The 24,099-nt window shown below is 51.8% G+C and overlaps 1 protein-coding gene across 1 annotated transcript in view; it reads right to left on the bottom strand.

The window, feature by feature from the left end:
• Nucleotides 1–24,099, bottom strand: part of EPHB1 (EPH receptor B1) — an 86,096-nt gene that overhangs the window by 44,667 nt on the left and 17,330 nt on the right. The window contains exons 2-3 of the mRNA XM_056358780.1: nt 15,604–15,668; nt 9,215–9,896 (exon numbers count right to left, since the gene is read on the bottom strand). Of these exons, the coding sequence (XP_056214755.1) occupies nt 9,215–9,896; nt 15,604–15,668 (747 nt within the window). The remainder of the gene's footprint in view (nt 1–9,214; nt 9,897–15,603; nt 15,669–24,099) is intronic.

The following is a 24,099-nucleotide window of genomic DNA, read 5'->3' as shown; positions in this document are numbered from 1 at the left end:
AATATAGTTAAAAAGATTTAAAAATTGGATCAAAGTAAGTTGGTATCAAGTCTTACCTCACAGGCAATTTACCCTCTGGGCTGCAGACCCAGCAGAGAAAAGCTGGTTGAGCTAGGGTGGAAATTACTTTTTTTTTTTTTTTTTGAGAAAATTACCTAATTACCTTTGTATATCGGTTCCCCCAGGATGCCTCTGCTTTTACGGAGGACTTTTAGACAGCAAAGCCCAGAAACCAGGCCTGAGGTCAGAGTCCTCCGCCTCTGGCATGGCACACAGCCCTGTGCCCCAGGCTTTGCAACTCTTGCCCAAAAAAGCATGGAGATGGCAAAGCTCTGCCATCAATGGCATCATCCTGGAGGGGCCCTGGGGAGGAAGAGATGAGACAAGACAAGGACAGCGTTAACCCAGGCATCGCTCTGTGCTCACGGGGATGCTGCTGCCAGGAGGTCAGTAATGACCACGTGGGATGCAGCCACACCAGCAGCACCAAGGTGGCCAGCTCCTACGCACAACCCTCTCCCCCCTGAAAGCCTTTTTCATACAATAAATACAGAAGCAGGTGAGCCCTGGGATTAACATGAAAACTAAGCAATGCAGTTCCACCCCATGCCGTTAATTAAATTTTCTCGGTTGCTGCTCGCTGGGTGAGGCTCCCCTGGGAGCCCGGAGTGGGGGAACATCAATTCCCTCCTCATGTGGGTTTGCACATCTTAATTCGAGGCACCCACAACTGCATATTTAGTCTGGTTTGATGCTCCGATAGACAAGGCGTGGATCATTTCTTAGCTGTGTCTGCTGCACCGGTTGAAGACGGATGGATTTTCCCAGGGCTCCTCAGCACTCCTCCGAAGCCTTGCTTAAGTGTGCAAGCAATGCTTTGATTTAATCACTGCACTCCTGCTCTCGACGCATCCTCTGAGATACAAGACACCAGGCGTGACAAATGACCACTCTTAACACACTCTGAGCTAACACCCACGGCACCGCTCCATTTGTCACCGTCTGGGTGCAGAACGACCCAGGTAGCAGACACGGGGGTTTGGAGAGGGTAGAAAAATTAAAACTTCAGTAATCTGCACTGATTAGTTTTATTTTTCCCTCACGCTGGTGGGCCCCATCCTTCCTCTGCACATACTGGCAGTACCCCAGGCAAGTCCAACCCATCCAAAACTCTTCTGAAGTCAAGGGAAAGCAGGGCAAGGTACAGCAGCGTGCCTCACTCCACCTAGTCCATGGCTTTTTCATACCTTGCATTTACAAGATGGGTCTTTCACTTATTAAAACATCAGCAGCAAAGGCTCGTTCCCCAAAGCAGAGGTTGCAGGAGACCTGCAAAGCCCATCTGCAAACCCAGGGCATGGCTCCCAAACAACGCCCTACACAGGGGAGTGCTGATGAGTTGTGGCTTGGGAGTAAAAAAAATCCCTTTTATTAATATTACTATCCAGCTGGGGAAAAAAAAAATATCTAATTTTAAAATAATAGTAATGACAATTATTATTAGCCAGCTAGGGTAAAAAAAACTTCTTTTTTATTTTATTAATTATTATTATTAGCAAGCTGGAGGTAAAAAAACCCAATTTAAAAATAAATAAATAAATTATTATTGCTAGCCTGCTGGGAGAGATGCTGGCTCCCAAAGAGCTTGCTACAAGCTGTACAGTGCCACACAGTCCCGAACATGGGAGATCTCAATCCCTTGGCAAGCAAACTGCAGCAAAACGGCGCCAGCCAGAGTCTGTTCCCAAAAGAACTCTCTCATGACTACTTAAAAAAAAAAAAAAAAAAAAAAGTTATAGAAAGGCTTTAAAACTCCCCAGGCTGAGTCACCACTTTGCCAGGTGTTGGCCATTTGCAAACAAGGGTGGAAACAATGCGGGTGCCGGACGCGGGCCGGATCCTGCGCTTCCTCACGGCTCTCCCATTGTCCGAGAGAACAATCCCTGCTCTGGCTGAGTGCAAAGGGCCTTGGACACGATGGTGGCGGGGTGAGAGCCGGGTCTCCTGGGCTGGTGTGAGCGAGTAAGGTTATGAAAGCCGGGTGGGTTTTGCAGCCCCACCGCCACAGGGATGCTCATGGATCCGTGCCCATGGCAGCCCCTAGAAGCACACATGGAGCTCTGCACCCCGATATCCCCAAACAAGATCGGTTTCCCCAAGCACTTCAGCTACCACAGAAAGCTGCCTAGACACACCATTAACAAGCCAAACGTTTGGAAGCAGGTTTACACACCATTTGTAAACAGGCACATGAGGAGACCCTGGGGGGATGGCAGTGGGGAAATTAAGGGGGTTTTTTAGTTCCTCGTTGAAGACTGGAATCAACGTAACACTCAAAAGTTCTCATTATAGAGAGGGGAAATACATAAATGGCCCATGGTACAATTTAAGGAGGAAAAACAAGTGATATGCAGAAAAATAAAGCCCCACATCACAACTCAGGGGCTGTTCCCTAATCCTCCAAGGCCACGTGCAGCTACAGGTGGGCAAGGGCAGCCCAGCCCTGTGATGCTCACCTGGCCTCCACTCATGCCTTTGCCGGGGTATTTTCCAGGTTTCTCCTTCGTTTCTCTTTTGCAGTGGTCTGGATCGCAGGGATGACTGAGACCCTGCTCAGGATTTGGGGACTGAGCCAGAGAGCAGCGGCTGCAGTGCCTGCAGTGCCTGAGCCTCCTCGCCCGCAGCAGCCACCAGGACACACGGTCCTTCCCCATCCCTGCGCCAGGGGGAAAGAAAAGGGCCTGAATCCACCAGAGGACCATTTTGGCTAATAATGTCTAATTAAGACTTCCATTAAAAGCCATCACACTCATTAGAAAAAAAATGTAACATGGTTTTCCTGCACATTTTCCTTGCAAAATTATTACGGAGGTTAATGGATGTCCTTCATTAAGGCATAATTTAAGAAAAACCATACCTTTTTTTTTTTTTTTTTTTTTTTTTTTGGAGGTGCAGTGATTCAAATGCTTCTCCTCGGCAGCGCGGCTGTGGTAAAACTGGGCTGCCTGTTCCACCCAGCGGTGGAAGCAGGGAGATCGCTGCCAGGAGAACGCAAAGCCCCCGCAACAAAGGGGAGCATCCCTCCATCCCCAGGCATCGCTGCCTGGATTTGGAAAGCGCTGGGATTGCTGCACTCCCAGCACAGCCTAGCCAGGGACAGCGGCTTGGGCTGACGCAGGATGGGAGAGGAGGCAGGAAACTTGATATTGGGGGGGAGGAATAAAAAGCAAACCCATTTTGAGCGGTCAGAGGCTTGTGGCTGGGCTAAATCCATAATAAAATACCCCACAGTCATCTCCACTGCCGTTAGGGGTGGAAGGTGCCCCAGTTGTGCAGACGCTCTCACTTCAGTCTAAAACCAGCTTGTTTGATGGTTACTGTCTCCCAGGCGCCCAAGCCTCAGGGGAGCAGAGGCGCAGGAGAGGAGGAGACCCGCTGCAGCCCCGCCATGTCGGCACACTGCCCAGCCACCCCTCCGTGAGATGCTAAACAGGAGAAAAGCTTGAAATCCTACTTCCAAACCCACAGAAGAACATTTTCCCTGCAAAGCCACCTAAAGCATCGTGAGTGTCAGCTGCAGCCACAGAAGGCTCCCTTGCATCCGAGCTGCCAGGCAGACATCCCACCAGTGCATCAACCGTGTGTCCACAGGTGCAGACAGAGACAAAAAGGTTTTGAAACAAACGAGTTGACCTTGTCCTGGTCCCCAGGAAAGAACCTGAGAAAACACTGATGGCTTTTAAGCCTTATTTAAGATTGTGGGTGGGGGTCTCGCAGGCACCCCAGCCCCTGATGTACCCACCCCGCTCTGGGATGCTGCCAGCCCTGTCACATGCCTTGCCATGGGATGGGGCAAGATGCCATCGTGCCATTGCACCCTGCAGATGCCAGAGCACCCCTCCACCAGCTACCCTGGCCATCAGCCAGTACAATGCCCCCAGCCACCAAAGCAGGGGTGAGGAGAGGAATGCACTTCCCAAGCAAGCCGGGAAGCCGTGGCTCCACTAAACCACATCCACAGGCAGATGGAAGGAAAGATGGGCAGGGCAAGCACTTCGTTTTTCCCTCTTGGTTTTCACCTCCTGTTTTAGAGGAGAAAGTGTTCAAAAAGAGATCACAGTGGGCCAGGCAAGTTGGAACGAGACGCTGGAGAGGATGTGGTAGGGAGCCGAGAGGCGGTGGGGTCGGCTGGAAGGGAGATGCTTCCCAGCCATGGGGAAGCGCACAGACCAGCAGCAGGGAAAAAGAAAACTAAAACCACCCTATAAGCAAAAAAGGGCCGTTCTGCAGCCCCTGTGATGATTCGCATGAACACCTTGACCCAGGCACTAGGGCAGCACAGAGCTGCAGCACCCTGGGACAGGTGCATCCCAAGGCACAGGAGAGCAGGGTCCCCGCAACATGGCAAGGCAGCCCACAGCCTCCCTTGCTGGCATTTACCCATGGGACAAAACCAACATCACCTTCATCACCCCAGAAAACCTCTCCTGGGTGCCCCAACACACTCCAGGGGTATCAGGTTGGACAAGAGCACAGCAAAAAGGCAGGCAAAGGCACAGCCAGAAAGACCAAGAAGATCCAGTCCTCAGCACAAGACACAATTTGATTGGGAAAACCTGACGTTTCCCTTGTTTTAAATGTTAGCGAATTATTCTACTACTAATTATAAAATGTTTGTAATTATTATATTAAAAAAAGATTTTATAATTCCCATGCTCTACTATTGTTTCCAGTCTTCTGTGATGGATAAATGGAAGAAATCAATAATTACCACCAGGGCTGCTCAGCAGGAGCGGAGAATAACAGGGGGACCGGCATGGGGCTGCTCACTCCTTGACGTTCAACTGGTGGGACATGTCTCCCCCCTACCCCTTTCCCAAATCCAGCTCTCCAGGCACAAGGCAGGAGGGAAGGACAAACGGAGAAAGAAGACAAACTAAAGGGATGAAGAAAATCAGAATAAACCCACACACGGCTCTGGCAAAGGCTCGACACAGCCTGGCACATCAGTCTGCAGCCAAAGAAGGGCTGAGGGATCTGGATATCGATGGGGTAGGGGACCGGCTGCTGTGTGGAGAGCCAGGGATGCCTGGGAGCAAGGATGCTCGAGGAGAGGCCTCTGCTTCACAGGCATCACAGCCCAGCTTTGTTCTTATTTTCTGCATTGGTTTTTTGTGGGTTTTTTTCACTTTGCCACCCCTGCTAGCTCAGATTTCCAGCTGTTGCGAGCAAGCAGGTTAGTTCATTATCCCAAGCTGTGGCAACTTGGAGGCTTTTGACCACTCACAACAGGAATTTGCCAGGAGGCAAAAACGGAAAAGCCCAGGGAGCAGCTGGACCACTCTCTTGCCCCTTCCCCCTGGGTTTACAAATACAAAGTAGAAATTCGGCACAAAGCTGATTTAGATCCAGACTTTTTACTTTGCCAGGTTCTCCGTGCAACTGAGTTACCACCTGGTAGTAGGGAGGTCAGAGAGAAAATCAGCGTGATTCCAGCAGACAAAAATACAGTGCCCAATCCTCAAAGTCAAAAGGGATAAAAGCTGAGACACCCACGACAGCCATCATTCTACTGAGGAGTTACCTTGCCTTCATTAGGTTTCAAACACCAGCAGAGAAAGGGTTTAATAATTTTCCTCAAGGAGAAGATGCAAAATCCACCCAGCATGCTCATCCAAGGTTTTGAACGATTTCCCTGGCCTCAGAGCAAATCCCCGCTCCCACTTTTCCTCCCACCTCCTCCCCAGCACGATGATGCATTGCACCTTGACCACGCAAGAAAGCCATAAAGCAAGGCGGAGGGATGGGGCAAAGCAAGACAAATGGATTTAATATCAACCCGAATGGAGCGTGGGCTATCGCACTAAATGAATTATTCATTTTGGATTCAATAACAGCCTCCATTTAACATTGACCCACAGCTCTCATGGGCACAAGGTGCTGAAGAGGATGGGGTTTTGGGTACGGCATGCCATCACCCAGCTGAGAGCAACACGGCTTCGCACCAGCCAGGATGCCTGTGCCAAACCCCAACCAGCCCGGAACAGAAACAAATAACGGAGCAGATCAATAAGGAAACTCTCCTCCCCTCCCACCTCCATCTCAGCGTTGTAGTGGCAACGACCCCCCATCACTCTGACCCTACAACACAACGATAATCTCCTCAGGACTCAAAATAGCCCCAATGAAGACTGCGCTCTGCCTGTGCATTTCGTGAGTGGCTAAGTGCCGATAAAAGCTGGTATTAATAAATCCCTCAGCGGCCTCAAGCTCTGCTGTCAGCACGAAACTGCTCCAGTCTAATAGCCCCTTGATAGGCACAGCCTCTATCCCAGGGGGTGGGAGGGATGAGAGAGGGCTGGGGGAGCTAAACAATTCAACCCTATTTTTTCCCCACTGCTAAGGAATTAAGCCCATTTTCTCAACCTTAAAATACCGAGGGATTTTTTTTTTTTCCTTGGTGACAATTCCCCCAGGCTTTTTAAGTGGCTCATCTCAGGTTGATGAAGGCTTTGAGCATATGTCAGGAGCTTGTGCCTCCCAGGAGCCAGGGTGCGATCCTGGCAGCATCCCTGCGAGGCAAACCCAGTGGGTGAATGAGGCAGGGGAATACAACCCCTTTGAGAACAAAAAGACAAATAGAAAACAAACAAATTATTAGTTCTAAACCTTGTGATGTGCACCTCCTGCCTGCTGACCTTCGGGAAGGGCTGCAGTGGGCTCAGTCTTCCCCCACCATCTCCACAGTCCATGGGGATCCAGGGAGGAGCTTGATGGCCAAAGGGTGCACAGGGGCTACCACAAAGCCAGAGTCCAACCAAAGAGCAGATTTTTACTCAAACACAGTTAATTTTCCAACAGTCCTAGTAAGCCCTGGTGCTGGTTTTGGTGAACTTCCAGGAGGGGCCGATGGGTTTATTGGGTTTCAGTTCCTCGCTAACATTGAGCAGGACCTTCAAATGCGCAGGTCCCATGTACAATCCCAGCCTTTTGGCCAGCCTCCTGACATGGGACCTGAGAAATACTCTCACAGGACCGGGAGAGGGGAGTTATCAGAGCTCTGCTCCAGAGACAGCATCATACCAGTGCCCAACAGCACCCACAGAATCATCAAAAAACCACGGTCCCATCATCACACACATGCTTGATGACATGTAACCACCTGCCTGGTCTGCACCCACTTTCAGGACCCCAAATGCTGCCGGTCAATCCATAAACATTTCTACCCGCGTAGACCTGTGACAATCCTGAATCTTCCCCTCAAGGAAGCCAAATGCAAAGCGTGCTCCCCGTGCAAAGGCAAAACGCTCTCCAGGAGCTCTGCACAGCCCACCCTCAGCCAGCACGAGGGGTTTCTCCTTCAGCACCAGCGCTGCCGAGGAGTGGGAGCACAGCTGAAGATGGGCACTGCGGCACAGAGAGCTCAGCAAATTCCCAGTGTACAGGGGTCTGCCAGGTGCAGCTTTGATGGCGTGAACACATCATGACCATTTGAGGTTTGCACAAGAAAAGGAAATGAAGAAAGCCATGAAAGGTCTAACACCCACCCTGGGCAGGTTTGTTCCCATGCCTCTCATGTCCTGCTGTCCTCAATCCTCTGTCCTGCCCCAAATTACGAGCACTGGGAAGGTGGCAACACACTCCTCCCAGGGGGTTCGAAGCATTCAAGACCCCACGTGGCTCCACCAGCCTGGCCGGCAGCAGACAGGAAGATCAACACCAGCAAAAACAGTTTTACATTATCATTGTTTGCCTATATTTCTGGCAAAATGACACTATTTCCCAATTCTAGTCTTTAGCTAAAGTTAGTATTTCTTTTTCCATTATGAGAAAATGTCATTTTGCCATCAAACCATGTGTGCTTTCCGTTTGTTTATTCAATAGCAGAGAAACGCCTTGCCAGAAACGCTCCGGTTTGCAAAGATCCCTCCCTCCGACAGAGCACTTCAGCTCCTCAAAGGAACAGACCATCTCCTGGTGGGAACAAAACCACATTCAGGCTCAACCATGAAACTTAAAGGAATCCACCAGCAATGCTGCTGGATGTGAAAGCAAGGACTATGACGGCTTCCCAGTTGTTGGAGCCCTGGCACAGGAGGGCATTGCTGTCCCCACCCTGGCCAGGCAGGAATGTTGTTTTTCATGGCAAAAACTTACACACATTCCCAAGTTTAAAGCAAATGAACAAGCAAGCTGCTCCATAACTTGAATCCCAGCTTCGCCATTTTCATATATATGGAGTTACAGGAGGAGAAAGAACACCATGGTGCTATCCCAAGGAGCATCACAGCCAAGTCTGGTGCTACACGTGCTGCCACCTGCACCAAAAGAGGTCCAAGTCAGACCTCTTTCCATTGCCCCCTGCCAAAACCAGGCCTACAGCATTCTGACACCTGCCTTTGACCTTCTCCTTCTTCCCAACCCTTCCCTGACCTGGTAGCGCCCACCTTCTAGAAGCTATTCGGAAAGCATCAATGAAACAGGGTTTGCCCTCTCCTCTTCCCTCCTTCCAAGCAGCGCACAAAAGCAACACCTTAATTTGGGAGAGGAGAAGGAAAGGGCAGTGAGTAAAGCTAATAGAAAAAAAAAAAAAAAAAAAGAATCTTCCAACAGGATTTGGGAAATATTCACCAGAACAGTGAAAGGAGATGAAAAGCAGCGAGCACTATTTCCATATTTATAATGCAGTGCTGCAGAAGACTCCAGCAGGCAGCAGCATGCTGGCGGCTTGGCTAGGGGAACCCAGAAAAACAACAAAAAAATTCCAATTAATACTGAGAATCAGAGAGGCTTCGCTGCAGTCAGGCCCAACGGCAGCTTCCCGGCTCCCGCAACTTTGCTGGGGAAATAACGAGGCAGATGAAAGCGGCTCAGCTAGCAAGCGCCGGCCGGCGCAGCACTTTGAAGGCAGCAGATCACAGAGGCAGCTTCCAGCGGGCTTGTGGCAGCAGCTGCACTGGCACAGCATCCTCGCCATGCTGCTCGCCGAGTCTGGCCACTGACCGGAGCACACCAAGAAGCCACAGGCTGACCACTGCTCACAAATCCCCGCCTGATCCCCAGAGCAAAACCACTTCAGGGCAGGCAAAAGGAGCAGAGCCAATTTCCCAACAGATGTTGCCCAAAACAGGTTGTTTGGGGACAAACACTTCAGTAAACAAAGCTTACAAAAAATAAAAAGTGAAAGTGCCTTGTTACCCAAAGCCAAGCTTACCTTTGCAAGCCACGTTGTTCTCCGGCTCGTAACCAGCCTTGCACGTACAGCGGCCGATGGGGACCATCCACTCCCCGTCCCCGTTGCAGTACAGTTTGATGGGCACATCCACCTCCTCAGCATTGGGGATGCAGGTGCCACGAGCAGTCACTAGAGAGGTGCTCTCCGCTCCTGTCATCGTCTCTGGGAAGATGGCAAAGTTCTGCACCACACTGGGACACTTTTTGAAGAAGACCCTGACAGACAGCAGAGACATACAAGCCCCATAGTCCTGGAAAGCCAGGTAAAATCCATTGCGGGTCAGAGGCCCGAAACTTCTCACTTCTGTGTTCACCTTCATCAACCTGCCACCAAAGTCCACCTGCGAGAAGCTCTCGTCAGCAGCAATAGTGTCCACTTTGAGGTAGGGTGCCTCCGTCCAGAAGGCGGACTTCTTGGTGGCAATAACAGAGTCTGTCTCGTAGTAGTAGAGGTTGAAGGTCTCCTTGCAGGAGCCGGGGACGTTGGGGAGGCTGCTGCAGTCCCGCACAGTGAAGCGCATCTCGGTGTAGATGCGGTGAGCTCCACGCCGGTTGATGAATGTGGTGAGGAGCCAGTTGTTCTGGTTGGGCTCGAAGACGTTGCACACCTGGTACGTACGGATGGTGTTGAGGTTTTCGTCGTAGCCACTGACTTCTTCCCACTGCAGAAAGAAAAAGAAAAAAGTGATGAGGGGGAGGCAGAGGGACCTGCAGTGGCCCATGAGCTACAGAGGTACCACTCACCCTGCACAGGGCAGGGCAGGGCTGGAAGGAAAGTCCCAAAGCCCCAGATGGGACTAGGAATGTGGTCACAGACACACAATGTGATGCACGTGCAGAAACACCACGCAGGCTAGAACCAGAAGAAATCCTCATCCTCTTGCTCCTGCATGCCTCTCCCCATTGCTCCCAGCTGATGCTAAAAAAATCTTTCCACATCAGCAGCTGCCTTCGCAGACGTAAAAATGGGAAGAAATATGGTCCAAGCACCCAGAGGTGGGAGGGAAAGCAGCAAGGAAGCTACAGCTTCATTAAAGCCCAAGCTAGCACGTGGGCTGGAGAGCAAGCCTGACCCCAGGCTCTCGGCACAATGGGACCATTTTCCCCCGGCAAAGAAAACTAACTAAATAAAACATAACCGCCGTGGAGAGAAAGAATATAGATTTGCAATTCGATTTATAGAAGGGCATTAATATAATCCAGGCTACAATTTCAATTAAGGGACAGCGGCAAACTGCGAATAGTCTATGATGGCATTAGAGTCCTACAGACAGATTTACAACCTCATAATCCATTCATTTTAACTAATCCATGTTTACAGTCTCCTCATAACAGCATTATTCATATGGCAATCTTTAAGCAGCACTCTGAATATCATGCATAATTTCCAGGAGCGATGCTATAGCAGCACTCACACATGTTTGTGCTTACGTGGGGGCGCAAAAGCAGACAAGTGATGCCAACCTGCCCCTTTGAGTCTTCCCAAACAGCTGATGCACCATGACCAACCCTGCAACCTTACAGGTTTTGCCCTCTTCCATTTTCCATTAAACAACCACACTCCTTACCTGCTCCCCAAGCTTCCCCCTTGTAAACCAAAGCCCTGATATTAAAAAACACAAGGTTTTATTTGTTTTTCAAAGCAGGGTCCTCTACACACTGCCAAGAAGTGCAGCAGGACATTTGCTTCCAGGTCCACCTACTCAGCTCCACTAAGTTTAAACAAAGATCACAGCTCAAGGTTGCACGCTGTTGGCAATCAACGTTCACCAAACCCACGATAAGACCTCACACATCCAGCCAAGTGCTCTCCCTTTTCATCCTATGTCATGAAAGCACTGCAAAAACCTCTCTCTACCCTGAACAACATGTGTGCATTCAATGCCTTTGCATTACCAGACACCTTTTCACAAGACAAACCTGCAAGGTCCTCCGCGATCGAGGCAGGTGGCATTGTTTCCCATTCCCACCCAGGCTTTGCATTACAGCCTTGTCATCCAATTAACACCAGACAACAAGCTCTCTTCCACTGCTCACCCGCCAGCATGAACACCAGGCCCACTGCTCTGCTGTCTTTGCTGCAGGAATCCTCTTCTTCATTCTGCCCCTGCTCCTGCACCCTGGCTGGGGACCTGACCACTACCCTTTTATTCACAGTGCCCATCAGGGAGCCGGCTCTTTCACCAGCTCCTTCCACTGAGCATCCCCTGCTTTGCTGCTTGTTTGGGGAGGGGGTGGAGGTGGCGTTGCAAATGGACCCTCAGAACTCAAGAGCCAAAACCTGCCAGTAGACCCTGCTGCACTTCAGGCACCCAGCACACAGGGCTGCCCATGGCTGGGAATGACATGAAACGCCACTTGGAAAACCCTCATGAGGGTTTGGGGACGGATCCTGATGCCCCCTTGTGCAACCCTCATGTTGAGCATTCCTGCAACTGGGCACTGAAGAGCAGCAGGTCCCCGTGGCTGGAAAGACCCGCAGCGCCAGCAGCTGCTGCCATCAATGCTGTAACAATGACAAATGCATCATTTTGAAGAGAACCCACTAAATATTCACAGGGAGCTGGGGATTAAGACAATGTTTTCTGTCTCCACCGAGATTTAAAGCACACCCATCAGGAAGAGCAGAAGAGCCCATGTCCCGTCACAGACAGCCCCCAGGGACCACAGCCGCTGCTGCCCGGCTGGCACCAGTGCCCCAGCATTAACACCAGCGGCACCCCCTGAGCCCCAGGGCACATCTGTGAAGTAGGGTGAAGTCACTCTTGGAGCTCAGCACACCATGGGGGGAACACCACCACCCAAAGGAACCCAAAGCCTGCATGAAGCCCATGCTGATGGCAACCCCAGGGTCAGGAAAGAGAGCTCATCAAACCCCTGTACCAACAGCCCAAGAGAGATGAGAGAAGCCTAGGAGAAGGAGCCGACACCCCAGAAATGGACAGAAGCATCCTTCTGTCTCCTCCCTCCTAGCCCAAGGAGCAGGAAGGTCCCATTTACAGATGGCTGCTGCTCTTCTTCCTCTCGTTTCTTTGCTTCTCCCTCTGGTCCTCTTCTTTGGTTGTTCCTGTAATGCTACGGCTCGTTGCTAAGCCCCAAAGCAAGGCTGCCAGTACACTCTCAGGTCTTGGATGAAGGAAGGCAGAGAGTAAGCTTTTGGTTTCTTACCCCATCTTTCAGCAGTTGGCTGAAAAAGAAATAGCACAGCCCCAGGTTGGCTGCTTTTGGGAATCAAAGACTAAAAACAAGACCATAACAACGACATCTGGGGTCTTTGTTGACTCCAGCTCAAGCAGAAATCGCGTGTATCTCAGTGCCTTTATGCCGGGCTGTCTGGACAGGTCATGGTCTGCAAACCCTCCCCGACATCTGCACTCTGGACAAGCCTCACCCAGATACTGGCCATTACCCCCAGACATGCCAGGAAGTGGCACAAATCTGCCCTCAAATATTTGTTGTGAGCTACTAAATGAGATAAACCCTAAAACCGTGCTGTAACCAGGCAGCTCGTAAAGACTACTACATGCCTGGAGCGAGAGGGAGACATTGCTTATTTTCAGCTGGCATCCAACCTACTCCAAAACCTGCTTCAGCTGGGACATGATACCTCCAGGCTCACTCCAGGAGTCCAAATACACCTTAAGATGCTCAGTGTCTGCCCACCAAAGCACCTGATGTTACAAAGAAAAGCCCAGTCCACCAGCAAGGGGATATCACAGAAGTCATGCTCTCCAACATACGCTACAGACTGACCCTATGAGCCAGGGAGGTCCCAGTTGACTGGAGGTCAGCAAATGTGATGTCCACCTACAAGAAGGGTCAGAAGGAGGACCCGGGACACTACGGGCCTGCCAGCCTGCCCTGGGTGCCGGGGAAGGTGCCGGAGCAGACGGTGCTGAGCGCCATCACCCAGCACGTGCAGGACAGCCGGGGGGTCAGGCCCGGCCAGCGCGGGGTTATGGCAGGCAGGGCCTGCCTGGCTGCCCTGATCTCCTTGTGGGACAAGGTGACCCCCCTGACGGGTGAGGGGCAGGCTGCGGGTGGTGGCTGCCCGGGCTGGAGCGAAGCCTTTGGCACCGTCCCCACAGCATCTCCTGCAGCCACCGGCTGCTCCCGGCCGGGCCGGGGGGGCTCTGCGCGGGGTCAGGAGCTGGGGGGCGGCCGGGCCAGGGAGCGGTGGGGCATGGAGTCACATCCCGCTGGCGCCGGGCACACGGGGGGTTCCCCAGGGCTCAGCGCCGGGGCCCGTCCTGCTGCGTGTCTGCACCGCCGGGCTGGGCGAGGGGAGCGAGTGCCCCCTCAGTCAGGGCAGGGGGCACCCAGCTGGGGGGGGCTGAGCTGCTGGGGGGCAGGGGGCTCTGCGGGGGGGCTGGGCAGGCCGGGCCGAGGGGCCGAGGCCAGCGGGTGAGGGTCGGCAGGGCTCAGCGCCGGGCCCTGCCCGTGGGGCACAGCGGCCCCCGGCAGCGCTACAGGCTGGGGCAGGGGGCTGGGAAGGGCCCGGCGGGACAGGGCCTGGGGGGGCTGGCTGGGCCGGCTGGGCGGGAGCCCCCCGTGTGCCCAGGTGGCCAAGGCGGCCAGCAGCGGCCTGGCTCGTGTCCCAGGCCGTGTGGCCAGCAGGGCCGGGGCAGTGCCCGTCCCCCTGCGCTCGGCACCGGTGCGGCCGCCCCTGACTCCTGGGCTCAGGGTTGGGCCCCTCACGGCCAGAGGGACATGGAGGGGCTGGAGCGTGTCCGGAGACGGGAACGGGGCTGGGGAAGGGTCCAGAGCACAAGTGCTGTGAGGGGCGGCTGAGGGAGCTGGGGGGGTTCGGCCTGGGGAGGGGGAGGCTCAGGGGGCCCGTATGGCTCCCTACGGCTGCCTGAAGGGAGGCTGTAGTGCGGTGGGGTCAGGCCCTTCTCACAAGTAACAGGCAACAGGACAAGAAGAAATGGCCTCAGGTTGTGCCAGTGGAAGGTTTAGATTGGATATTAGGAAAAAATTCTTCCCTGAAAGGGCTGTCCAGCACTGGAACAGGCTGCCCGGGGAGGCGGTGGAGCCACCATTCCTGGAGGTATTTAAAAGACATGCAGATGAGGCACTCAGGGACGTAGTTAGAGGTGGGCTTGGCAGTGCTGGGTTAACAGTTGGACTCTGATCTCAAAAGTCTTTTCCAACCTAAACGAGTCTATGATTTTAAATAGAAGTCCTGGTATTTTAAGATACTTTGTGGAAGATCTAATACACACTCCTGTAAAGGAGAAGACTCACCAGTAACTCTCAGTGCCCAGATGCAGGGATACAGAGCAGGATGCAGGGATGTGGGATGGGGAGAGGCTTCACTCTGCTGCTCCACAGAGGGTGAGACCGCCGTGCCTTATGATGCAGGCTCCCTGCCTGCCTTGTGCTTTCAGCAATAGCAGCTGCAGGCAGCTATTTATATCCCATCTCCATCACCTGCACGCTGTCCCCCTCCATTTTGCCAGCAATTTACCCAGGCCCAGATTTTTTCCAAAACAATTCAGTGCCAAAGCCCCACGTTTCAAGGGCCTCTGACATGCCTGCAGAGGATTTCGTACCCACTGCATGTGTGGTTCAGCTTTGGTGAAGGTGTGCAACCTCGTTTCTTCTTGAAGACCTGCCCAAGCCAGTCACACCCTAACAAAGATGCAGGCTGGCATGCTTTCCCCTTTGGTGCCAAAGGCCCGGGGGACGGACCCTACTGCTGTACCCATCCCTGCCCAACCGGCTGCCTGTCCCACTGTGATTCCCATTCATCAGCTCACATCCCCTCCTACCACTGCTCCTCTCCCCCTGCAGCTCCATCTCTCACTTTCTCTGCCAGGAGAATGTGAGTCAGGTTATTTTATGCTTCCATTCCTCAAAGGCTCGTATTATATAAAAAAGATGTTTTAAGTGCCTCAGGGTGTTTTGTTCCTCATTACTTCATAAAAGTGACATTAATAGCCAGGGAAGAGCACTGCCGAGTGCAATTACGGATGATGTTCCAGGTATGAAAGCTGTTTTGAGCCTGCTAATGTTTCCTAATTACAAGCCTTTTGGCACAGGGAGAGGTAAGGTGCAACGAGGGGATGGAGAGCAGTGATAGGGCCAGACCCTTCACCTGGGAGGAGGACAGGCAGGGAAGGAGAGCACACAGAGATGGAGAAAAGCTCCACCTCCACCAAGACTCCAGGACTAGTTCAGGGAAGGGATGTTCAGCCCTGGACCAGCCGCACAGCTCAGCACAACGATGCCTTGGCCACCTCATGCCAGCCCAATGAGGCACCGCTGCTCCCACTGTCACTTCCCCGGCTCCCCACCAGCATTTTAAGATAAATAGCGCAAACACCACAAGATCACAGAAGGACCAGCTGGACAAGTGGCACTTACCCCCGAAGGAGGGTTGGCGGTCCAGCCCAGCTCGGCCGTCGCCGTCCGCGTATCCATCAAAGTTTCTGAGGAAACACAAGGAAAGAAAATAAAAAGTTGTTACTCCCAAAGTTTTTTATTATGTTATGAGCACAGAGCCAAAGAAGAATGTTCAGATGCTTTCACGGAGCGTTCATCTGACCCTTGGAGCTGCTCATAAATAAAGCAGCAGGTGCCCTACTACACTGAGTGAGCTAAGGGCAGTTTCACTCCAGAGCAAACAGTGTAGGACAACACTCTTCACAAAGAGTCGCAGCCTGAAGCCAGCCCACACTGCCATCTCTGACCTTCCCAAGCCTAGAAAAGGAAAACAGCATTATCAACTAAAAAAAAATAAAATTTAAAATTAAGAAAGATACTGCATTTCATGCAGTCATTACACACACACACAAACCCTTGTCTAAACCTGAGCAGGGAGTTTGCATTAACTTCCTGGAAGTCACAAGAGGCTGGTGAAGTCGCCCGCTGTGGGCAAAGCCCCAAGTGCCTCTATACAGGCTTTCAGCAGGTCACATCAACTCACTCGAGCTACTTGCTTCACTCTGCAACACCAGACGTCCCCTTTTATGCAGTACATCTGTCTGCTGCCCTGATTCCTTGCTCCACACAGCTATTATTTGTCAGAATGATTTCAAATATGTGAATAAAAATCACATTGTTGGTGCAGTATTCCTCTGCTGGAGGTCCTTCAATGGAGAATTTGGTGGGAAATATTTAAAAGCTGTAATACAGCTGACATTTCCCTATTTTTATTCTTTAAAATAAAAAAAAACAAACCAAAACCAAACAACAAAACACAACAAGAATAATAGTGAGAGCAACAATATATAGAAGCAGATGGGGAAAATCCTCCAGGTTTTATTTATTTGTTTGCAGCAAGCAGACATACAGATTAATTTCCTCAGTTCCTGTGTCTCGACCAAATGGGAGGAGAAGATGTGCTGGTTGGCATAGCTGAGCATCCCCCACCCCTCCCCTTTTCTTCATAGTCCCAGGTACTCACAACAGCTTTGCAGCACCCGGAAAATGGGTGCAACCAGAGAAATAAAGGTCAGGAAATAAAAATCAGCCCAGGAATATGAACTGCTGTTGGACTGCTGCTTTTAATCTCTCCATGTCTGCTCCAGCAATCACAAGCGGGAAACGAGACTCCTATTCATCTTCCCACCCCTCCCTCTGCCAGCTACTGTGGGATGGGAAGCCGGAGAAGCGTGACCGGGAACTCCCCACCCTGCCACCAGTGATAAACGCTCCCTCTCCCAAAATCCCCACCAGAGCTGCCAACTTGGCCTGGCTCCCAGAGGTCAGTGGCCACTGATGCAGAGAGAGCAAGGCAACCCCCACCCCCCCCACCCCCAAGACGGAGCAGAAAGGTGCTTAGGAGCCTGCGAAGCTTCTGCGCCCCTAACCAGTGCTGGGATGCTGCCGCGGCACTGCTGAAGGAGCCCCAAAGCCCACAGCCTGCTGCTTTGCACGGTGCCTTGCACGCTGCCAGCCTGTTCCTCACAGTGCCCTCAGAGAGGAGGCGTTTCACCCCCAGTCTGTGCAGGGAACAGAAAAGCGTGGTGGTCTTCACACTATCACAGCATGCCACTTCATACAGTTTCAGTGCCTTTCTGTCTGCAGAAGCCAGCTAAAAATGATGCATCCCAGCTGAAGCTCCCGTTTCGGGCTGGGGGCTCGTGCTCCAGACCTCCAGCAAGTTTCTGCTGCCATCACCCTCTGCCCTCCCACCACCACCAAACCCTTCTTCCCTTGCCTCGTTAAGTGGTCATTAATCCTTGCCGTGGCCCTTCAAATAAGCAGGCAGACATACCCATGCATAAATGGATGTGAAGATGGAAGCGAAAGCCATGCAAACATCTTCCAGTCCTCCCCCCTGGCGGGGCTACGCTGGGAGCGATGCTCCAAGAGCCCTTAAAACGCTTGGTGTTTTTCCCCACAGCAAACAGGGTGTCCTTGGGCCATGCAGGGGAAACTGAGGCAACAGAGTCCAGGGTGATACAAGGAGCATGGCTGGGCTGGAACTCAGACCCAGCTCACCCACTCTCTGCAGTAAATAAGGACACGCTCAGTTACAGGAAAAGCCTTTCTTGCAGGGGTTTGTTTAGAAAGGGTTTTCACTCCATCTCCCTTCCTGCGCCACACACTTACAGCTTCCTTCCCCAGGCGTTGTACTTTTCAGTGGGGCGATGACAGAGGAAAGTACTTTTGATAAACTACAGCCACGGTGTAGGACTGTAGCACGTGAGGACCAGCTCTGCTCCAAGGCAACACCCACCAGGATCCCTTCCAGCAGCTCCCTTCCAAAAATCTCACCCTTTCCCTCCTGCTCTGTTCCTCCCCAAAGGCTCCATATTTTGGAAAGCAGGCAGGATGGCACAACAGCAATGTCAGCATGGCACACAGCAGCTCCTGAAGCAGGAGACTTGAAAATAACTAAAGAGAGAAAGAAATTAATAAATTGAAAAGAACCACAGAGCAGCTTTCACTTTGGAGGTTTCAGGAGTTTTAAGGGGCCTGTGTGGCCTGTGGCCAGGGTGGTCACGCTCGCGAAGTTTCCACCGCAGATGCAGAACTTGCACTTCAACAGCTCCATGTTTCTACAGCAATTTGCAAAGCAAAGGAAAAAGAGGGCGAAGAGCCACCACTGAAAGCCTGACCCTCTACAGACCATCTCCTGCTTACATCCAGCCCTGACTCCCAAGGACACTGCCACATACAAGAAGATCCATAAGGTGGCAAAATAGTTTGGTTGGCTTTGTTGGGCTTTGTTTTGTTTGTTGCTTCTTCTTCTTTTTTAATAAAACAATATGGTTAAATCCACCCTTTCAGCTTAAAAATTCCTGCTGAGCTCACCCAAACCTCATGACTGCAGAGGCACTGGCACCAGAAGGACTTGGCTTGAGCAACTTCCCATTGACCTCCACTGTTTCCTCTTGGATGAAACCCTGGATTTTACTTCATTTTCTAGGATGTACGACTGATGCTGTGACCCCAGGGGAAACCCCACAGGGGCATTTGTGGCCAGGCTGCTCGGGGCTAAGGCTGCTGAGCACCCTCCTTCAGCAGCGAGGGGCGATTTGCAGATGCTGGTGCTTCTTGTTCCAAGTCCTCACAGAGAAAAGGGGGAACAAGATGGGGCTTCCAGCACTCACATCTCCATCTCTGAGCTGTGAATTATCACCAGCAGTGAGGGGACACAGGGTTCACACACCCCCCACGACCATCCATCACTTGAGAGTGGGCAAAAGAGGGAGAGGCAGCAAACCCCCTTTGCTCTGCCTGCTAACGAGGGGATTACGGCAGATCAGCACCTGAGCATCACTGATCAGTGGAAAAGCCAAGCTGCACGGACACCTCGCACTTCTCCACCTCTTCCCTGCCTTGTCATGCTGCAAAGACCAGTCCTCACTATTTGGCACTGGGTATTAATTAACCCCGCCCCCGCAGGGTACATCATCTCACCATGCCTCCTACATGTAGCACTGCATCGTTAGCTACGTCAGGTGAATCACATGCTGCCTGTCCACCTGCACCGGCCGGTCCCCGCACCTCCACCGCACCAGCTGGTGGGCTCAGTGCCCAACAGGCAAAAGCAGGCAAGACACTGCCCTCGCCTCGCCTGCCGAAGGTACCGCTCCTCCAGCAGCTCCTCCCACACCCAACCACCTGCGTGTGGGCACAGCGGATGCCCAGGGGATGCTCTGCCTGGGAGGGAGCTCAGCACACTTGCTTGGAGAAGCCTGCGGGAGCTGAGCCTCTGCCGAAGGCGGCTGACCAGGCTGTAATGGCTGAAGCCCTCATACGGGAGAAGACGAGCTCTGCTACTGAGAGCTGAGCTCTCTTAGAGTAAAGAATCTTCAGCTGTATACAGTAGATTTTCTTTAATGGACACATTACTTTAAACTAAGCCTTCGCCATCTGTTCCAGTCCCTAATTATCAATACAAAAACAAACGTCTACTCACAATTACACTCGTAACGAGTAAAGATGCCAGCAATTAGAATGCACCAGCATCCTTGCCACCGAGCAGCGCATCCATCTGTGATGGCACTCGTGCAATCCAGGCAGGGAGGACTCGCTGCTGTCACAGGCTCCCCGCACCCTCCCGGGCAAACTGGGTGAGAGATGTGGCCAGAGCCGATGCCTGTGGTGGGATCGGCTGCACCTCGGAGGTGCAAGGGGTGGGCTGGCATCACTCAAGCGGCAGGGAGAAGTTATCTGGGGCGAGGGTAGCCAGGCACGGAACAGGGCAGCGCAGCATCCGCTGCAGGAGCTTTCAAGTCACGGCAGCTGATGCCATCTTGCCAACCACCCTTCCCTGAGAGGATTTAAGCCTCCTCCAGAAAAACCTTTCTGAACTACCCAAACCAAAGCGGGACTTAGTTCCCAAAATCCTCAGCCTGAAACCCGTAACTCAGACCTCCCCAGCGTGGAAGGTGCAAGTTCTCCCTGGCAGGGAGCGGGGTCTGGCTAAGGGCAGAGTGACACAGAGGCAAGGCAGCCAGCCCAACCGGATCACCTTTCCATGCTGTCACCTGGAAAAAAAGAAATAAGAGAGATAACAAGAACAAATTTTTTGCTCGGGAGGCAACAAAGAAACTCCTCCAAGTGCTGCATTCCTCAGTAGATGCCTCGGGGACACGGTCCCTCTCCCAAAGCAAGCAGCAGCAGCTCTCACTCCTGCACAAGAGATAATGGCAGGAACCAGCCTAAGGCACTTGAAAGCAAGTGCCTGGGCATATGCAAAGAGACACAGGCATGTCTAAGACAACCAAGAGGAAAGAGACAGAAATTAAGCAAAATAAGGAGAGAGAAGGCTTGATAACAACAGATGGGTAGAGGGAGATTTGGAAAGGATGCCAGCTGCTGGAAATAAGCCCCCCAAGGTGCGTGGGGAGCGCAAAGGTGTGTGTCAATAGCTGAACCTTTGGAAGGAGAGGGGAGATAGGAGGGCAGCTGGCGAGCAAGGGGCAGGGCGTGCGTGGCTGTGTGGGACTCTGGTCCAGAGGGACAGAGCATGCTCTGCAGGGGGATCTTCAGAGACTCATCCAGACGTGCCCTCGCAGAGTGCAAAGCAAGCACCGATGGGGTCAGCGCAGGGTCCAGCCCCAGGGCACGTCCTCTGGGCAGTCCCAGCCCCATAGCAAGACCTTCTGAAGGGGAACAAAAGCAAGACTTCTTTCCATAAGCAAAGCACCATATTTTCCCCTCTATTTCACGCTCATAAATGCCAACTTGCTTTCTACTCCCTCCTTCTCTCCTGAGAGCTTCAACAAAATCAGCCCAAGGCAAACGCACAGCTTGGGAAGCTTCTGTCCAAGTTTGGTGACATTACCAGAGAAAGGGAACTATAGAGAAACAGAGCCAAGACGCTTTATTACAAAGACTAGTGCTAAATAACATTAGCTGCTACACTGCCGCAAGCTCTGCCCTCCCGCGGTTGTTGTGACTTCAAGCTGAAGCCAGACTGCATCATGGCTTTCATCACCATGACCTATCTGCTCGTGGTTTGCATCACATCTCTCGATGTCAATGTAAAGGAATCCTACAGGTGCTGAGGGAATCCTTTGAATTTAAATCTTGCTCTTCCCCATAGATGAAGGGATTCCAGCAACACACCAGAAGGTTGCCTGAGTAATTACAGGTTGCTCTCCATGACCATGCTTCTGACTACCACATCCCACAGACACGGTCCAGGTCCGCCTGTGCAAGGTTTCAGTACATCCCGAACTTCAGGCTAAGCTAGGAAAAAGCAGGAACACAAGATCCATGCGGCTCTGCCACAGAAACCCAATGGGTGAGCTGCTGGGCACACATCCCACCCAAAAAGTCTCTTCTGCAGGACCTTCCCCTGCTTCTGGTTCCTACTGGTAATCGGGAGGGAGCGCCGCTGCATGCCCTTTGTGCCACGAAGGAGCCGGTGGCTGCACAGCCTGAGCACCGTGACATCTCCCAGATGGTTTAATTACTGCGCCGGAGAGGCGGGCAGGGTAAGAGCAGGATCAGCCTCTCCCCTCTCCCTGAATAGTTTCCTGAGGGCACCAGCTTCTGAAAGAGCCGCTTACAGTATCTATACACTTTCAATCAAAAATATTACAGCAACAACTAATTACGTCCCATCATTCCCATGGCTCTCTGCCTTTAATGGTGCATTTTGCTGCTACAGAATGATGGTGAAACTGCTCTGGAAGTGCATAACGAGCTCTCCCCATCAATCTCCCGCGGGTTCATTATGAAGGATTACCTGCCAAATAACAAACCCAGTTGAGAAGGGAGAGGATGCACTAAACAACAACACAAGTCAACACGAAACATTTCCTGCCTGTATTTTAAAAGAAAATGCCAATGGTTTGGGGTCCGTATGAACGTCTCAGGGGAGAGGAGCAGCTGTGCCTGCTCTGCAAAGACATGTCAGCCATGACACCATCACCCACGGCCACCAGCCGGCATGAGAAGATTTGCAGTGGCAAAAAAAATAAAATAATAACCCACTTTCAGTTAGAAAGGGAAAGAATTTATATATATATATCAGCCAAGGACAAGCATGCTGTGTCAGTTTGTGATGGGATACATTAAGCTGCGGCCACACAGCACAGCCCCAGACGTCCTCCGGGATCTCCTGTCAATGGCATGGATTTCAGCATGCAATGAAGATGCATCGCAGCAGGGCAGGCGATAACTTAATGAAGCTCAGATTTGGGGGTGTTTGCTCAGCAACTATATAACAACTTTATCAATAAACCGCTGCCTGCTGCGACTGCAGGATGAAATGCTCTAATTACAAGCAGCAAACAGTATCCGTATCAGGATATAGTAAACTGAAATATGCTGGTTGATGTGCCTGAAAGCGCCCAATAAAATACCTGCTTAAATTTTTGCAAGTGTATGTGCATACAGACACGTGCGCTGCAAACCCTGCATATGAGGCAAAAGAAAAGCACAGCCAAAAATTGTAAGCCTCACACCTAAAGACAGGTTAAAAAAGTTCAGAAGGTGATGTCAAGTTTGTAAAGTCCCATTTACCAACACTCACTCCTCCCTGCGGAAGAGACCCAGCCCCAGCATCTCCCCTTGGTTTTCATGCTCAGAGGGATCTTGACCCAGCACGGTACGTAGTGTTGGATGAGTTCAGCCAGAGTCATACAATTCATTTATCATAATCCTACCAAAGAGAGATACAGTAAATCAAAGAGACAACCTTCCTGCAAATAAATTACAGGGGAAGGGAGAAGGGGAGAGGAATAGAGAGGAAAAGAGAGAGAACTGCAGTGGGAGAGATAAGAGAGGGAAGGAAATGACAGAGAATTACCAAAAAAAGCTTGCATCACAGGGAAAAAAACAACAAAGGGGACCAAATCAAATATAAAGATAAAAGAGAGACGATATGGCTTTCAATACCTATTGTTTTCCAAACTGTAAACCTATTTTAGAAAATTCGCGAACAAGTTTTAATCCACGGAGCTCAAACCAGACATCAGAGACAATGGGAAAATCTCAGGATGCCACATTACAGGTCACCCTATATTTTGCACATTTAAGGAGCTCATTTGCTCCCATAGCGACAAAGCCAGTTGCTGATAACATACTTTTTTGAAATTGCACACAGGCCAAAGATAAACCAAATCCACACAGTCTACACACATTGATCACATACGCTATAGACATAGATCACAGTCCCTATTTAAGTATTTACTGATGGGCGTAGGTGCATTTGGCAACTCCAAGTCAAGCAGCACCAAGGGCTGCAAAAGCACTTTTGTGAATGCTCTGGCCCACCAAGACAGACCCAGCCACCCCAAGAGCCCAGCTCCTCCACCACACCACCACCCAAGGCGTGATCCAGGGCTGTAAGATGACAAGGCTATCTTTCAGGACAACGTTTTCCACAACAATGTCACTGTGCATTTAAATCCTCATCTTTGCTTTCGCGAGGCTGGGTTGCCAGCCAACATCTCTGAACGCTGCAGCCTGCCCCAAAAATCACCATAGGTCAAGACTGGAAGTTACTCATTTCATCCTCCAGAAGATGTGGAAGAGGAACTCAGCTGCCCTGGGACAGGCAGAGGCTTTCCCAGAAACCCTGACCTCTGAAATTCTTGTGAGGCTGCCCAGGAGCGGTAGCACCCTCCAGCTTGAGGTCCAGCTACGCAGTGTGAGGTCTGGCTTGCATGAAGGATTGCTTAGGTTGGGGAAGGGCAATCACCCACTCTTCACCATCCATGCTGCCACCACCCAGGAGCACACACCAAAGCAGGTGAAGACTGAAGGTCAGGTGCCAGAGGACACTCTATCCCTTGCCACACAGTCAGGTGGCTTCAGCACGAGCTGGGCACAGCAGCCGCACATCACTGGACTTCTTGGGTGGAGACCAGCTGGCTCGGACAACCATCTCACCAGCCAAGGGAGATCCAGTACCCCAACCCATCATACATCCCAGGGGGAGCACAGCGC

Source organism: Falco biarmicus, chromosome 13, assembly GCF_023638135.1.
Source record: "Falco biarmicus isolate bFalBia1 chromosome 13, bFalBia1.pri, whole genome shotgun sequence".
NCBI classification, from domain to species: Eukaryota; Metazoa; Chordata; class Aves; order Falconiformes; family Falconidae; genus Falco; species Falco biarmicus.
This window is presented reverse-complemented; position numbering and strand designations above follow the sequence as displayed.